The sequence below is a fragment of the Capra hircus genome, chromosome 13, assembly GCF_001704415.2.
Source record: "Capra hircus breed San Clemente chromosome 13, ASM170441v1, whole genome shotgun sequence".
NCBI lineage: Eukaryota > Metazoa > Chordata > Mammalia > Artiodactyla > Bovidae > Capra > Capra hircus.
The window spans coordinates 63544905-63563457 of NC_030820.1; the positions used below are offsets into that span (position 1 = coordinate 63544905).

The following is an 18553-nucleotide window of genomic DNA, read 5'->3' on the forward strand; positions in this document are numbered from 1 at the left end:
TTGCCTACTCCTCCAAGGGGTCCTCCCATCCCAGGGATCGAACCTAAGTCTCCCTCACTGCAGGTGGATTCTTACTGTCTGAGCCACCAGGGAAGCCCAAGAATACCACAGTGGGTGGCCTATCCTTTCTCCAGGGGAACTTCCCGACCCAGGAATCAAACCGGGGTCTCCTGCATTGCAGGCAGATTCCTGAGCTACCAGGGAAGCCATCTCCACACCGGTGACCATGTCCTTTCTAAGAACATTTAAATACTAATAACCATAACTAATATCTATTGAACTCATGTCATACTCTGTTCTATATACTAGACATGTATTAACTCTTTGCAGTAGCTACTACTGTATTATCTGCATTTTACAGATGAGGAAACTGAGACATACAGAAGTTAAGTAGCCACTTCCCAGGGTCACAGAGCTTATCAGAAGCCAAGCCAAGCCAAGCCAACTTCAGAGCCTGTATTCTAATGTCTCTCCTTTGCATTATAAAATTCTCACACAGTAAAGTTGAAAAAATTTTACAATAATCAACCATATGGCTGTCATCTAGATTAAATATTAATACCCTGCTATATATAAACTTTTCTGTGTGTATGAATTTTCTACATATGACATTTCTCCCCCAAATATTTCTGCATATAGCTTCTAAAAATAAGGACATGCTCCTATATACTCTAGCACTCTTCTCAATCCAAGAAGTCAACAATTTCCTATAATCATCTAATATCTAATCTATCTTCAAAAATATTCTGAATATCCTCCAAACATCCTTTATAACTATTTTTTCCAAACCAGAGTTCAATCAAGATTCACCCATTTCAGTCAATTACTGTCTCTTTCATCTAGAACAGTCCCTTCACTTTTTCTTTTTTATGACATTGACTTTTTGAAGAGATGTAGACCAGCTGTCTATATCTCTATATTTTGATTGTCCTATATTTTGGTTGGTCGAGTATTTCCTTCCATTGTTTAAATGATAGTATCATTTAATTTGTGCTTCTGCTCTTGTGGCTCAGATGGTAAAGCGTCTGCCTGCAATGTGGGAGACCTGGGTTCGATCCCTGGGTCAGGAAGATACCCTGGAGAAGGAAATGGCAACCCGCTCCAGTACTCTTGCCTGGAAAATTCCATGGACTGAGGAGCCTGGTAGGCTACAGTCCATGGGGTCGCAAAGAGTTGGACACGACTGAGAGACTTTGCTTTCTTTAGCTTTTCTGCTCTTGTATTCCTAAAAATCAGAAGTCATATCAGGTTTCTGATATGACTTAGGCTTAACCAAAGTTAACATTCTGGGTAAAAATACTTTGGAGCTGATGCTGTGTGCCCTGAACTGATCACATCATGAGGCACATCATGTCAAGCCATTTCACCATGAGTGATGCTGAACTGGATTGCCTGATTAAGGTGGTAACTTCCACAGCACTCCTTTGTAAAGATTCAATTTTCCCTTTGCTTTTAGCCAATAATTAAGACGTAGGCGGGGGTACTATTTTGGCACCATGAAAATGCAAATACTCTGTTCTCCAAAAAATCTTTCATCTAATGATTTTAGCATCCAATGATGATCTTTGCTAGATTTAATCATTTCACTGATGATTACCCATTCTAGCCTTCCTTCTGCAGTTATAAGCTGGCGGTTCTGTAAAGAACTTTCCTTCATTAACTAGGGAAGAATTATAGCTCATTTTAAGAAGAAAGGGTAACTGCTTAGTTTTTTCTTCTAAGTATTGATTTTCAGAGTAAAAAAATTGATAAAAGAGCCATATTTAATGATGGCACGTGCATTTTTTTCTCTTCCCCCCTTTTCTGAGCATCACTATAGACAGAGACTTTTCTTCAGTGTTTTATAATTACTTGCGGTAATTATTCTTTTGATACTCAGAATATAATAAATTTAGTTACGTTTTAAAAATTATTATTAAAACAAACAACTCAATCAAAAACTGGGCAAAAGACCTAAGCAGACATTTCCCCAAAGAAGATGTACAGATGGCTAATAAACACATGAAAGGTGCTCAGCACTGCTCACTGTTAGAGCAATGCAAATCAAAACTACAGCGATGACCATGACCTCACACAGGTCAGAATGGCCATCATCAAAACATCTACAACAATAAATGCTAGAGAGGATGTGGAGAAAAGGGAATCCTCTTGCACCGCTGGTGGGAATGTAAATTGATACAGTCACTATGGAGAACAGTATGGAGAGTTCTTTAAAGAAACTAGAAATAAAACTATCATATAACCCAGCAATCCCAGTACTGGGCATATACCCTGATAAAACCATTCTAAAAGACACATTTACCCCAGTGTTCACTGTAGTACTGTTTACAATAGCCAGGACATGAAAGCAACCTAGATGTCCATCATCAAATGAATGGATAAAGAAGTTGTGGTACATATATACAATGGAATATTACCTAGCCATAAAAATGAATAGATTTGAGTCAGTTCCAGTGAGGTGGATGAACCAAGAGCCTGTATATGGTGACAAATACATTACCATATGTAAAATAGACAGCCAGTGGGAATTTGCTGTATGATGCAGGGAGCTCAAACCCTTGCTCTGTGACAATCAAGAGGGGGTGGGATCGGGTGGGAGATGGGAGGGAGGTTCAAGAGGGAGGAAACATGTGTATACCTATGGCTGATTCATGTCGATACATGGCAGAAACCAACACAACATTGCAAAGCAATTATCCTCCAATTAAAGAAACCAACACAACATTGCAAAGCAATTATCCTCCAATTAAAAATAAATAAATAATATTATTTTTCTTTATTTGGCTGCATGGGTCTTAGTTGCAGTGTGTGGGATCTAGTTCCCTGATGAGGAACTGGACCTGGGTCCCCTGCATTGGAAGTGTAAAGTCTTAACCACTGGACCACCAAAGGAAGTTCCCCATTAGTCTTCAATACTATTTTGCTCTCCATCCACTAAGATGTACCAGTCGAGCCTGTGCTCTCACATAAATGACATAATCTCTCCTACATGGATGTATGTGTTTATAGAGGGCTTTAAAAACTCTAGAAAAATATAACCTCAAGAGCAGCTGTATCACTTTCCTGTGGTTATCAAATCCAATTCAATTAGGGGGATGAAAGGATTTTTAAGACCATCAGGTCTAACTACCCATATGATGCTTACAGCTTTGCTATAGCTCCCCACTATGTGGCCATTCAGTAGCCTAAACACACTGATCCACAGGAACTCCATTCACTTGAGGTATCCCAGGCTGTCCTGGACCTGCCTTATCCTGGGCTGTTTATGGTTCCCACCCGTTAGTTCTAGGGTCTCTCCTCGGAGCCTACAGATCTCTGTGAAACTCACACCTAAAGATAATTTCTTCTTCTGTTCCCTCCCTCATATTTAAACAAGTGGGTTTATTTCCCAGATGTCACTGGATTGATTTTCCAAATGTATTACTGTGCCTCACAAGGCCCTACTGCCTTTCAAGCCCACTTCATATACTTAGATAAAAACACATAAATATAGTATGTGTAATTTCTACATAAATGGGTCCTATAGTTTATCTCACTCTTTCCAGTCCTGTTCACCACATATACACAGCTGCCACCCAGCCAATTCTACCTCCTAGAATTCTGCATCTAGTCCCTCATCTCTCCATTTCCTATGACACTGATCTGGGCCCTTATTCAAGCCCTCTGACTAGACCTAATATGATGGCCAAACTCTTCCCAACCTCAGCTCCTTCTCACTCCAATCCAACCCAGGGTGCTGCCAGAGCTGTCTTCCCACAGGACTTCCTGCTCGGCAACCTTTATTAACAGTTTTTTATCTGCAGAGTCTCCCAGAGCGTCTAGCATACTGACTCCAGATGCTCAGTCCATATTTGTGGAGGGAGGGGCTGAACAAAGTGACTGCTTGAGTAGCTAGATTTCGTGACTCAGCCACACTGTCCATTGTTATCAGGACAGAATTTCCCTGAGTTTTAAATAAGAGCTATTTTACATAACATAGTATTTAGTATTTGGCTTAACAAGCCACTTAAAATTTTTTGGTCAGTTCATGTGTCTCAGTAAATATATTTTTATAGTATTAATTTGATAAATAGTTGTACAGAAATTCTGGTTGCAGGTATTCTTCATGGTACTCAGATCTTCTAAAGAATAAACTGTAAATATGAAGCAAGAAAGGAAATAACCAACAACATACTGTTATGTAAGAAGATGTCTGCTTTCTACAAGAATCTAGAAAACAAGTCAAAGTAAAATAACTTCACAGCATGATGATATAGCTATTAAACTAGCAATCATAAATCGAATTTGAAAAGCCAGTGCTGATGGCCTGGGAGGAAGTGGTTCACTTTAGATGCTGATGGTGGCCCCACAGATTGGCTCCAGATTTCTGGTGAGCACTGTGGTCTTGCATAAAAAAACTATAAAATTTCTCACACTTTTGGTGCCAAAAATTTAGCTGGAAGAACACACCTTAAGGAAATTAAATGTCTATACTACTTATATTAGTGACAACTAGGGCAGCTCTCAAATTCCCCAAATAGGAGAAAGACTAAGCTAACCATGTGCCACTGTACACATCAGCCAAAAGATACATGAGGAAGTCACTTAAAATGATAAGCACACATGGCCTATTTCAGTAAATGGAGTACATACTCAGTTTCAGCAACAGTTGCACAGAAACTTTATAATTAAGAACAAGGGTTCTGAGAGCAGACATTTCTTGGTTTGAATCATGGCATTGCCTTCCATACCCTTTCATGAAATGTTTCCTTCTAAGAATGGATTTGGAACCATGCAGGACCTGTAAGCAGCTACTTGCTCTTGAGGAGATGTGTATAGTCTTACTTGGGTAGAAAAGACAGATGCTTAGAGAGCAGGCTCTGCCCAAGCTCACATCTCAGCAGTCACTTGCTAGCCATGTGACCTCAGGCAAGTGATTAAACTGCCATACATTCTAGCTGCAATGTATGTGTCTAATATCATTACTAGTAGATGAATACACAGCTTATAATATGACCGACCTGTTAAAAGTTCTTCTGTGGTTGAAATGAGATGATGCCTGGAGAGTGCTCAGCATAGTGACCAACAAGTAGTAAGTTCTCAGTAAATATTAGCAGTTTGCATTCTTCAACTAAACTACTGATCTCCCACTATGGTCCAGGCACTGCATCCGGTATACTCACAACATTAAATTCATGCAAGAACCTTACAAAGATAGTGTTGTTATACAAAAAAAAGAAATGGGCTCAGAGAAGGATCTGTGAATATTAGGCCAAAAAAAGAAAAAAAGCAAGAATCCCAATTACAAACATAAAAATGAAATGCACTGATACATTTGCAATGATATGTATAATTAGAACATAATGATCATTGGGGGTTCCCTGGTGGCTCAGATAAAGAATCTGCCTGCAATGCAGGAGACCTGGGTTCGATCCCTGGGTCAGGAAGATCCCCTGGAGAAGGAAATGGCTACCCAGGGGTTCACTTTGTTTAAAGTTAGTCAAGTTTCCTTGTGTTTTCAAAAAAGCAAATAAATGTGAACTGGGGACCCAGTCCTACAGCCTTTATTGTGCCATGCCCTTCTTTCCCCTAAGCAAGGACCAGGCTGTGTATTAAATGTCACCTGAGTGTTGGCTTCTGACCAACAAGTGCTTACCTGGAGGAGATAGAGGAGTCCTGGGACAAACAAGGTGAGTGGGTACAGAGACTGGTACGTTGCTAAGGCAAGAAAGATAGCACTGAGGAAGGCACTACCTGTAAAAAGAAATAAATACATGGACTAATCCAGGCACATCGATTAGGATTCAATTCAGGCAATCCCCCCAAACAAGAAACTTCCCATAACTGCTGTCAAATAATTTGTCAAATGTCTCCTGGTGCCTAAGATGTATGCAAACTCATAAGAGTGAGAACTTCTTGGCTTAATTTCTAATAAAAAGAAACCAAGAAAGTCAAAACCACTTACCTTTAGCAACACCACAGGTATATTTCTTGTAAAATTTTCAGACCCAGAAAGATTTTACAAAACTTGAGCCCAAAGATGAATAAAAAGATCTAGTCTGTTAACACCCATGTCCTATTTAACTAAACAGTTTATTAAGCTTATAATTATTGCTTATGAGATTCAGAGCTGTGAAACCTATACTGTTTTGGGGGGGTCACAATAGGCAGCATGCAGGACCTTTGTTCCCCAACCAGGGATCAAACCTGGACCCCCTCAGTGGAAGAATAGAGCCCTAACCACTGAATCACCAGGCAAGTCCCTAAAACCTATACTTTTGATTGTTGCAACAGTCCATCACTATTTTTATAATATCCTTTCCTTTTGTATATGCTTTTTATTTTTTCAAATTAAAATATATTTATCTTCATTAATATTCTACATAAAATGAGCTGCTATTCTCTATTCTCTACATAAAATGGGCCACTATGGATTACTAAATATGATGTTATAAAGAATTTTCAATGACATGGAGAGATACTTATACCATTCTATTAACTGAAGATCATAAAAGAGATACATGCTATAACCTCTTTTAAAAAAATACATAAATATATTTTTTAAAAACCTAAATGGTTAGGCCACAAATTTCACAGTGTTTTCCTCTGGGTGGTTGGATTATGGTAATTTTTCATTTTTGCTTCTCTGTATTATCTAAACTTCCTATAAGGTTCCTTTGTTTTTGTCTTCAGAAAAAAATGGATATCTTGTCTCCCAAGGTAATAGAAATGAAAGCAAAAATAAACAAATAGAACCTAATCAAATTTATAAGCTTTTGTACAGCAAAGGAAATCATAAACAAAATAAAAAGACAACCTACAGACTAGGAGAAAATATTTCTAAATGATACAACTGACAAGGGATTAATTTCTAAAATATATAAACAGCTCACACAATTTAATAAGAAAAAAACAAAACCCAATCAAAAAACGAGCAGAAGACTTATACAGATATTTCTCCAAAGAAGACATACAAATGACCAACACATGAGAAGATGTTCAACATCGCTATTAGAGAAATGCAAATCAAAACTACAGTTAGTACCACCTCACACTGGTCAGAAGGACCATCACTAAAAAGTCTACAAATAACAACTGCTGGAGAAGGTGTGGGGAAAAGGGAACCCTCCCACACTGTTGGTGGAAATGTAAGTTGGTGCAGCGACTGTGGAAAACAGTACGGAGTTTCCTTAAAAAGTTAAAAAACAGAGTTGCCATATAATCCAAAAACCCCACTTCTGAGTGTACATCTGGAGAAAACTCTAATTCAAAGATACATGCACTCCAATATTAACAGCAGCACTATTTACAAGACATGGAAACAACCTAAATGTCCACCAACAGATAAAGAAAGAAGATGTGGTATATATACTCAACAGAATACTACTTAGCCATAAGAAAGAATGAAATAATGCCATTTGCAGCAACATGGATGGACCAAGAGATTATCATACTAAGTTAAGTTAGAAAGACAAACACCATACGATATCATTTATATGTGGAATCTAAAATATGACACAAATGAACTTATTTATGAAACAGAAAGACACACAGACATAGAAAACAAACTTACTGTTACCAAAGAGGGAAAGGGGATGACAGAGGGTTAAGTTAGGAGTTTGAGATTAGCAGATACAAACTACATTATAAATCAATTATACTTCAGTTTAAAAAAACTAGATGGATGTAGGAAAAAACTGATATATATTTTTAAAAACCAAGTAGCTATTCCCTTTCAGATGGTTTAAGATAAAGGAGTACCCTAAAATCAAAGCTAGAGATACCTAGTTTACCACAGAGATTCTAGAGTGGCCCAGAAATCAGTAGAGATCAAATAATGGTCTAAGGCTGGTATCTATAATGATAATATTTCATCAAATAGTGTTGCTCATGGTCACTCTTATTAGTGCGGGGTCAAACTTTTACTGAAAAGAAAACAGACATCCTCTCAAAGGTGTTTCACAAAAGAAGGAACTATTCACACCACTCAGTCTAGGGAATTTTACCCTCTCCCAACTCAGCTCCAGAAATAAACAGAAGGAGCTGTTCCATAGGACTTTTCTGCCCACTAATGTGGTCTATGCATAGTGGTCTGACTTGTAGTTGTTTTTTTTTTTTTTTTATGGTACAAAAGTGATAAGCATTCAGCAGAAACCATACATCTAATTTTGAATATTCTTTTTCCTCAGACTAGTGATGGTGGGCAGCAGCAGCCGCAGCTCCCAGTCAACCACTCAATCTCGAGGTTAAACAATCAACACACTTGCATCCATTCAACTATTCTGCTTGTCACTTTCAGCACAGATTCAATAAATTACATGAATATTCAACACTTTATTATAAAATAGGCTTTGTGTTGGATGATTTTGCCCACCCAACTGTAGGCTCATGTAGGTGTTCTGAGCACATGTAAGGTAGGCTAGGTTAAACTAAGCTATCATGTTCAGTATGTGAGGTGTACTCAATGTAGCTTTGACTTAGGATATGTTCAACCTGTGATGGGTTTACTGGGACATAACTTCATTATAAATCAAGGAAGATCTATACTTGGAATATCTAAGAGCCACGTTAGAAGAGAGAGGGTTATGAAAGCGACTACTTCACTGGAGAGTGATGGAGAAAATAACTCTGGGTGCTCCACACTTCAAGCCAACGAAACTCACCAGCTGAAGACAATTCCTCGTTGAAACAAAGTGGAAAGAAGGCAGAGAAAGGAGGAAGCTGGAAGTAAAAGACCAAGGACAGAACCCTATAGAATGGGCTATTGTTGACTAACGTCAGCCTGACAGCCTGTATCCACAGTACTTGTAAATATGACTGAGCAGGGACAGATCATGCCCAGCCAAGCTATGTTACCAGCAGAGGCCCCCACACAGCTAGAACCAGAACTGGTCAATTCTAAGATAGGGAGATGGCGGTGGTGGGCAAGGTCCTATTCTGGAGCCCAAAAGCTAGGGGGACTCAGAATTCCTTGACCAGGGCAAAAAGGTCAATGATATTTTGTGGGAAACCAGCAAAGAGAGGGGGAAAGCTGGAATGAACTTTTGGGAAAAAAAAAAAAAACAAAAAATTTAGCCATGTCAGGTCTTAGCTGCAGCATGCAGGATCTTTCATGGCAGCAAGCAGGCTTCTCTCTAGCTGCAGAGCATTATCGGCTCAGTAGTTGCGGTGGCATGGGCTTAGTTGCCCCTCGGCATGTGGGATCTTAGTTCCTTGATCAGGGACAGAACAGTGCAGTCCCCTGCACTGGAAGGTGTATTCTTAACCACTGGAGCACCAAGGAAGTCCCAAGAACTTTTAAATTTAACACTGATTTCTACAGAGATTAATGGCCCTGGGAGTGAGAAGAGGCCCAAGGGTCTGTTAACAGAGGAGGGGTAATGTTTCAACTCCATTCATTCTTACAAATGTGGTGAAAACAAACACATGGCTTTCACCCCTCTCTCCCGCAAGAGACTCCAGGGAGTGAAAGAAAGCAAGCCACCTTCTGGCCTAAGCACCCAAGATCAGTAATTATTTGTCTGGAGCAGCTAACCATTTACAAGGCCCAAGAGAGAAGAAACTGCTCCAAGCTAAAGAATGGATTTGTGAGTCCAAGATCAGGAAGAAGCAGTCTTTCTCCTTCGATGAAACAATTAGGAAGGAAAAACCTGTTCCTTCTGCTAGTGCCTCTACCAGTATGTGGCATCAGCAGCTCTCTGGACATTGCAGCTCTTCTTTAACCCTCCTGCTCTCACAATCCTTTCACCAGTCACCACGCCCCACTGACCCACCTCTGGAATATCCATCGCTGCAATTTGCACTCTCATCTTCTCTCACCAGTTTTTAGCAGGTTCTTCTTCTTCTCAGGGGTTTCCCCACCTCCCTCCCATCTAATCCATCCTCCACAGAAGTACCAGAAGGAAACTTCTAAAAGACAGTTTAGATTGTGACAAGCCCCTCTTAAAAGACTTCTCAGGGTTCTATTTCATCTATCAGATTATGTCCAAATTCTAGCAGCAAACAAGACCCTTCAATGAGAACTTCCCTGGCGGTCCAGTGGCTAAGACTCCATACTCCTAATGCAGGGGCCTGGGTTTGATCCTTGGTCAGAGAACTAGATCCCACATGCCCCAACTAAGAGTTCCCACGCTGCAAGTAAAGATCCCAGGTGTAGCTACAAAGATCGAAGATCCTGTGCACCACAACTAAGTCCTGGCTCAGCCAAATAATTAATTAATTATTTTTTTAAAAGACCCTTCACTATCCGGGTCTTATTTCCCGAGCTTCATCTCCTACACATCCTACACATCAGAGCTTCATCTCCTACACATCCTCTGTTCTTCAGCTATACTGGATCATTCCCCAATGTTTAAAAACATCATGCCCTTTCATTCTTCTGTGTCTGTTCTCAGGCTATTTCTTAGCTGTCCATCTCTGTCCTCCTTCTAGTACAGACCCATCCTTTAGTGACCAGTTGAAATGTTACTTCCTCTATGAGGCCTAAGCAGAGATGCTAATGATAGTCAAGTATAGCTACCATTTACTCATCACTTACTAGGGGCTAGGCACCTATCCTCTGTATGTCAAAGCTCTTTAGGTGAAGAAACCAAGGTACAGAAACAAAGATAATGTATCATGTTAAGTAATGGGATCATTCAGCTGATTCCAGTGCCCATTTTCTTACTCAACACTCTCATTCAGTACTGACACTCCTCTAATAATTTGCTAATATTTCTCTCTCATGTGTCTGTGAGTTAATCAAAGGCAATAAACCTCTCTTAATTTAGAATCTCTAGCATCTTAGCACAATACCTCGCCCACATGGTAAATGAATGAATATCATTCAGTGATACATGTGAAATCCTTTTTATTTCTGTAATTATCTTGTTTTTATTTGGCTGCACTGTGCAGCTTGTGGACCAGGGATCAAACCCACACCCTCCCAAAGTGAAAGTGCAAAGTCCTAACCACTGGACCACCAAGGAGTTCCCCTGAAAACTTTTTTTAAAATCTTAGGAGAAAATCAATTTTCTTTTTTTTTTAATTGAGATATAATTGACATATAACATTACATAAGTTTTAGATGTACAACATAATGATTTGATATTTCTACATACTGAGAAATGATCACCTTAAGTCTAATTGAGACCAATGTTCTTGAGAAAGGAAAACTTATGAAGTATAAAATACAGAGTAATGAAACACGTATTGTTAGTCATTTGGTCATATCCGACTCTTTGCCATCCCATGGACTGTAGCCCTCCAGGCTCTTCTGTCCACAGAATTCTCCAGGCAAGAATACTGGAGTGGGTTGCCATTCCCTTCTCCAGGGGATCTTCCCAACCCAGGGATCGAACCCAGGTCTCCTGCATTGCAGGCAGATTCTTTACCATCTAAGCCATAAGCTGCTTACCATATATTCTGACTTTTAAATAAAACAGACCCTGCAGAATAGCAGTTGAGGACCTGTGGCAGCCGGCCAGCACAGAGGACGTGGAACAAACTATTATAAGACTGAGGCCTCTGGTCTGGGGGCAGAAAAATGGTCCTGCAATGGTCAGGAGCCTGGTGTGTGGGAGGCTAGGGCATGTGTGAATGGGGCACACGCACAGTCTGAACAACAGTGAGGGGGGAGTGTGGAGGCACACGAGAGACTTAGACAGGGCTGACATTAAAAAAAAAAAAAAACTAGAAGAGGCAAGAAGAGTGAATTAGGAAGGCAGGAGGATGGTATGTGCTTGGGACAGGGTTAGGAAAGATAAAAATAAAAGGTGTCTTCAAATATTTTAGACATCCTTGAGAGTCCCTTGGACTGCAAGGAGATCAAATCAGTCAATCCTAAAGGAAATCAACCCTGAATATTCACTGGAAGGACTGATGCTGAAGCTCCAATCCTTTGGCCACCTGATGCAAAGAGCCAACTCACTGGAAAAGACCCTGATGCTGGGAAAGATTGAGGGCAGGAGAAGAGGGCTGCAGAAGGTGAGAAGGTTGGATGGCATCACTGACTCAACGGACATAAGTTTAAGCAAACTCTGAGAGACAGGGAAGGACAGGGAAGGCTGGCGTGCTGCATTCCATGGGGTCACAAAGAGTCGGACACATCTCAGAGACAGAACAAAAACAATACAATATGCAAACATTTCTGGAGTGCCGGTTCTAGGCCAAGCCTGTGCTGAGTGCAGAAGACTGATGACTCAGATAGTTTCTGTCCTCAGGGAGCTCCCAGTAAACAATGACAAAATATGAGATGAAAGTCCGGTGCAAGTTTTCAGAACCCATCAGGAGAAGATGACGCCTGAGTTTTGAACAATGAGTAGGTGAGGTCTGGCAGTCCAAGGGAACAGCGGTTGCACAGGCAGGAGGGCGGAGGGCGAGGGGAAGAATGGTGTGCTGGGGGTGGAGGGATGAGGATGGTAATTAGCTCAACGTGGCAAAAACAGAGTTGGAAGGAGTGGCTGGAACAGGGTGCAAAAGGGACTTTTGTGAATGTTGGTAACATCCTGTTTCTTAATGTGTAGGTTACTCATCATCTTGTGAAAATTCATTCAACTGTACACTAATGATTTGTGCTCTTTTCTATATGTTGTACTTCAACAAAAAGTTATAATCTAAAAAGTCTCAGCAAGGGACTTCCCTGGTGGTCCAGTGCTTAAGACCGTGCTTCCAACGCAAGGGACGGGGGGTTCAATCCCTAGTAGGAAAACTAAGACCCCACATGCCATGCAGTGTGGCCAAAAAAAGTCTCAGCAAGCAAGTAGGTAGGGGTCAAATCAAGGAAGGCTTAGCTTGCATAATCATTCAAGAACATGTCTACAAGTCTGGGCATGGTATCTCAAATGATAATGAAGTGGCAGCCTCATTTGGGCAAGAGCTAGGGCATCCTGCTCGTCTAACCAGGAGAAACTATACCAAGAAGACTGAATTTTACAAAAAAAAAAAAAAAAGATATAATTGCTACCATTTATCTGCTAGAATGGCCCAGATACTCAGGCACTAGGTTTTCTGTACCAGCTCTAGTCTTTGGCCTTATCATAAGAATATTAAAGTAAATTAGTCAACTGTATATGTGCACTGGCTACAGGAAATTTCATTATCTAGCCAATCGAGCTTTGACTATGTTTTCCAAGCCTCTATTTGTTTCAGCGTGATGGCCAAAACAAGCCTTGGCAAGACCTGGGCTAACACTCTGCCTCCAGAGACTATAATTTGAAGGAATCTGGGCCTGGGTCGGGGGCAGAGCTACAGGACAGTGGAGGAATGTCGATGAAGTGGGGCTGTGGGGGCTGGTTCAACATGTGGAATTCAAGTAGAATGAGCAGAGACTGGGACACAAACAGAATAGAATATTCTATTCTGTACTAGAATAGGCAGTGGGACAGACTGGAATGTGGTCAAAAGAACTGAGGTCCCAAGGACACTCAGAAGAGGAAGTTGCACTAGGGCCTGACCAGCAAGCAAGGCAACTGGGCAGGAGGAGGGGCTGGGGCCTGGCTGTGTTCCAGCCTCCCCGCCCACTATTCTTTCGACAGTGCAGGCTTTCTCAGAGTGGTTCATCCATATTAGTGATGATGATGACGATAATTCACTGAGCATATATTCTGTTCCAGCCACAACTATAAGCACTTTAAACCTATTAAGTCATTTAGTCCTTCCAATAATTCCATGAAGTGGGTACTATTTCTATCCCCATTCTACAGATAAGTCAACTGAAGGACAGAGATGTTATTTGCCAAGGGTTCCCAAACTGGTGAACAGTAACAGAATATGAACCAAGACAGTCGCATTCCAGAGCCCCTAGTCTTTAACTGCGTCACTATGCTACCTTCTTGACCTCAGTCCATGACTGTATCATTAACATCATAACAAACAGAGCAACTATTTGCAGATAGGCAACTATTGGGTTTTTGTTTCTTGTTTATTCCTCCACTAATCCATGAGGCTGATCTTATCTGTGTGATCAAACTGAAGCTCTAGAAGCTGTGTGATTTGCCTGAGGCCTCAGCAGTGGCCACAGGACTGGAAAAGGTCAGTTTTCATTCCAATCGCAAAGAAAGGCAATGCAAAAGAATGCTCAAACTACCACACAATTGCACTCATCTCACATGCTAGTAAAGTAATGCTCAAAATTCTCCAAGCCAGACTTCAGCAATATGTGAACCGTAAACTTTCTGATGCTCAAGCTGGTTTTAGAAAAGGCAGAGGAACCAGAGATCAAATTGCCAACATCTGATGGATCATGGAGAAAGCAAGAGTTCCAGAAAAACATCTATTTCTGCTTTATTGACTATGCCAAAGCCTTTGACTGTGTGGATCACAATAAACTGTGGCAAATTCTGAAAGAGATGGGAATACCAGACCACCTAACCTGCCTCTTGAGAAATCTGTATGCAGGTCAGGAAGCAACAGTTAGAACTAGACATGGAACAACAGACTGGTTCCAAATAGGAAAAGGAGTACATCAAGGCTATATATTGTCACCCTGCTTATTTACCTTATATGCAGAGTACATCATGAGAAACGCTGGACTGGAAGAAACACAAGCTGGAATCAAGATTGCCGGGAGAATTATCAATAACCTCAGATATGCAGATGACACCACACTTATGGCAGAAAGTGAAGAGGAGCTAAAAAGCCTCTTGATGAAAGTGAAACTGGAAAGTGAAAAAGTTGGCTTAAAGCTCAACATTCAGAAAACGAAGATCATGGCATCCGCTCCCATCACTTCATGGGAAATAGATGGGGAAACAGTGGAAACAGTGTCAGACTTTATTTTTTTGGGCTCCAAAATCACTGCAGATGGTGACTGCAGCCAGGAAATTAAAAGACGCTTACTCCTTGGAAGAAAAGTTATGACCAACCTAGATAGTATATTCAAAAGCAGAGACATTACTCTGCCAACTAAGGTCCGTCTAGTCAAGGCTATGGTTTTTCCTGTGGTCATGTATGGATGTGAGAGTTGGACTGTGAAGAAGGCTGAGCGCCGAAGAATTGATGCTTTTGAACTGTGGTGTTGGAGAAGACTCCTGAGAATCCCTTGGACTGCAAGGAGATCCAACCAGTCCATTCTAAAGATCAGTCCTGGGTGTTCTTTGGAAGGAATGATGCTAAAGCTGAAACTACAGTACTTTGGACACCTCATGCAAAGAGTTGACTCATTGGAAAAGACTCTGATGCTGGGAGGGATTGGGGGCAGGAGGAGAAGGGGACGACAGAGGATGAGATGGCTGGATGGCATCACAGACTCGATGGACGTGAGTCTGAGTGAACTCCGGGAGTTGGTGATGGACAGGGAGGCCTGGCGTGCTGCAATTCATGGGGTCACAAAGAGTCGGACATGACTGAACGACTGAACTGAACTGAACTCAGCAATGGTCTAAAACAAACAGGTTTCGAAGTTGGGTAGATCTGACAAAATCCCAGCCTGGTTCATCCTAGGGTCCTTGGGCCTGTGAGGTTACCCAGAGGAACCACATATGGAAGTGATGGGTTCATCAGGGCTCAGGATCACCACTCTGCCATGTTCTTCCAGAGCTCCAGGAAGAGAACCTCTCATTTTAACCTTCTCCCAGTCCTTTCCAGAAGACTCAGGGAGATCCTGTCTATCCTGAGGGGTCTTTTAAATAGGAAGATAATATTAACAATCAGCACCACCATTTACTGAGCATCCAGTACCTGCCCCAACAATACACTGTTTCACATTACCATCTCATTCATTATGTTCCCTTTACACAGTAGAGATTGTTTCAGTCCCCATGTTATAGACAAGGAAACTGAGGCCCCAAACAGTTAGGTCACTTACTTAAGGTGATATTGTCAGGGAGGACTGGAGCTACAGTTAGCCACCAGGTCTGTCTCGACTAAAAACAATGCACAACCTAAAAAGTTGAGATTTATGTTTTATTTGGTGGACAAGACTGAGGACTTAAGCTTGAGACAAACCATCTCAGATAGCTTTCAGAGACTGCTTCGAAGAAGTAAGGGAAGAACCAGGATATATAGCCGTTTTTTTTGTTTTAAACTTTATTTTGTATTAGGGTATAGCTGATTAACAATGTTGTGATAGTTTCAGGTGAACAGTGAAGGGACTCAGCCATGCATATACATGTACCCTACCCACTCCAGTGTTCTTGCCTTGAGAATCCCAGGGACGGGGGAGCCTGGTGGGCTGCCATCTATGGGATCACACAGAGTTGGATACCACTGAAGCGACTTAGTAGCAGCAGCAGCACCATACAAGTACCCTATGGTAGTTTTTGAAACAAAGACCAGGTAATTTGAACATCAAAAGTCTCCTGTTAATGAAAGAAAACTAGATATCTCAAGTTAAGGAATTTAGCACTTTTCTTTAAAAAAGCAGATGCAAGAGTCTCACTGAAATCACTCCTTTGATATGCACCTCAGCTACCTGGGTGGGTACATTCTCACCCTGAGTATCCTCAGGGTACACTGTCTGGGGGGAAGCGGGGAAAGGGGTGGGGAGGCTGCAGCACTGACCGCTAGATGGGTCATCCTGTTTCTATCCTGAGTTCCTTCCGGATTCACTTTGGGGCAGCTGGAATGTGATGCTTGAGGGCTGCAACACCCTTTATTTACTGATTTTGAAGACAACATTTTTTTGTTGACATCTATCTGACATCAGAGGAGCCTGAGCTCTTACTCTGGACTACCTCTGGTAGTACTGATCTTTCTTTTCCCTTGGGAAGCAAGTGCTGTCATCCAGGCCTCTTTTGGTGGAATAAGGACAGTTGGAAGGGTCCTTAGGCAGCAAACCTCAAGAATTTTCAGTCTGGAGCATCTCACTGTTGACAAACAACCACAGTGAACAGGCAGGATACCTATTAACATCTGTTTGCTTTCCTTGTGAAAACCTAATGAAGACAACTTCAGAGGGATGGAGTATTTTAACTAGCTCACAGACAGGCAGAGTACTCCTTCACCAAAGCTCCAACCTCTGAACTGAAACCAAAGCCACTTCACTAAACTAACATCAACCCTGCCTACAGACCTGAGTTTCCAGGCCAACACCCCAACAAGGACATCACAATACATTGGCCTGGACCTTGTCCTGGCCTGTGGCTCTTGACGTGTCCCAGACAACCCTGGCCTGACACACAGGAAGTCAAGGGAGGGCAAGAAGGAGTCAAGGGGACAATGCAAATGAGGCCACTCCCTTCTGAGGGGACACTTGCTCCATCGAAGTCTGGGAAGAGAGATACTAAGTTAACTTCCACGGTCCCTCATCAATTAAGTTACTTTAAATTATGTGCTCATTGAAGAAACTTTGAGGAAGAAACAAAAATTACTCATGAACTTACTCTACTAGAAACAAGTACTCTTTTGGAATCTATTTTCTATTTGTGCTGTGGTTTTCACATAGTTGAGATTATATTTTATTAAAATATATAATTTTGTACTCAGTTTTAAAAAATAAATGTTCTCTCACATAATTTAGAATTATTATTAAATATCATGTGCATGGGTAAACTGTATTTTCTTTAATTACATCGGCAAACTTACGTTTTACTCAGTCATTCCTCTATTTTGAAGTAGTTTCCAATTTTTCTATTATAAATAATCCTTAATTAATGACTTTGTATCATAAAGCCTGGTCTGTAATTCTGCATTATTTTGGAATTAGGTTATCGAAACTAAAATTCATAAAAGTACAAACATTTTACTGACAAACTGCTTCTCAAGAGGGTTGTACTAATTTATAAGTCAACTTGCAATGTGGGAAAATGCCAATTTGCCAGCACTTTGCCAGCACTGAGAATTATCTTCTAAAATCTTTGCCAATTTGAAAGGGAATAAAAAAGCCACTTCTCTGTGTTTTCAATTTTGCTTTGCTTTATTAGTTATCTAATAACTAATATCTGAGGTTATTGATTTCTCCCTGCAATCTTGATTCCAGTTTGTGCTTCATCCAGCCCAGCATTTCAAAACATGATGTACTCTGCATAGAAGTTAAATAAGCAGGGTGACAATATACAACCTTGATGTACTCCTTTCCCAATCTGGAACCAGTTCATGTCCAGTCCTAACTGTTGCTTCTTGACCTGCATACAGATTTCTCAGGAGGCAGGTCAGGTGGTCTGGTATTCCCATCTTTTGAAGAATTTTCCAGTTTGTTGTGAACCACACGGTCAAACGCTTTGGCATAGTCAATAAAGCAGAGGTAGATATTTTTTCTGGAACTCTCTTGCTTTTTTGATGATCCAGTGGATGTTGGCAATTTGATCTCTGGTTCCTCTGCCTTTTCTAAATCCAGCTTGAACATCTGGAAGTTCGAGGTTCACATATTATTGAAGCCTGGCTTGGAGGATTTTGAGCATTACTTTGCTAGAGTGTGAAATGAGTGCAATTGTGTGATAGTTTGAATATTCTTTGGCATTGCCTTTCTTTGGGATTGGAATGAAAACTGACCTCTTCCAGTCCTGTGGATACTGCTGAGTTATCCAAATTTGCTGGCATAATTGAGTGCAGCACTTTCACAGCATCATCTCTTAGGATTTGAAATAGCTCAACTGGAATTCCATCACCTCCACTAGCTTTGTTCGTAACAATGCTTGCTAAGGCCCACTTGACTTTG

At 41.0% G+C, this 18553-nt stretch overlaps 1 protein-coding gene across 1 annotated transcript in view; it reads right to left on the reverse strand.

The window, feature by feature from the left end:
- The window catches only part of PIGU (phosphatidylinositol glycan anchor biosynthesis class U), a 93904-nt gene that overhangs the window by 43987 nt on the left and 31364 nt on the right, over positions 1 to 18553 (reverse strand). The window contains exon 7 of the mRNA XM_013968951.2: positions 5636 to 5733. Within this exon, the coding sequence (XP_013824405.1) occupies positions 5636 to 5733 (98 nt within the window). The remainder of the gene's footprint in view (positions 1 to 5635; positions 5734 to 18553) is intronic.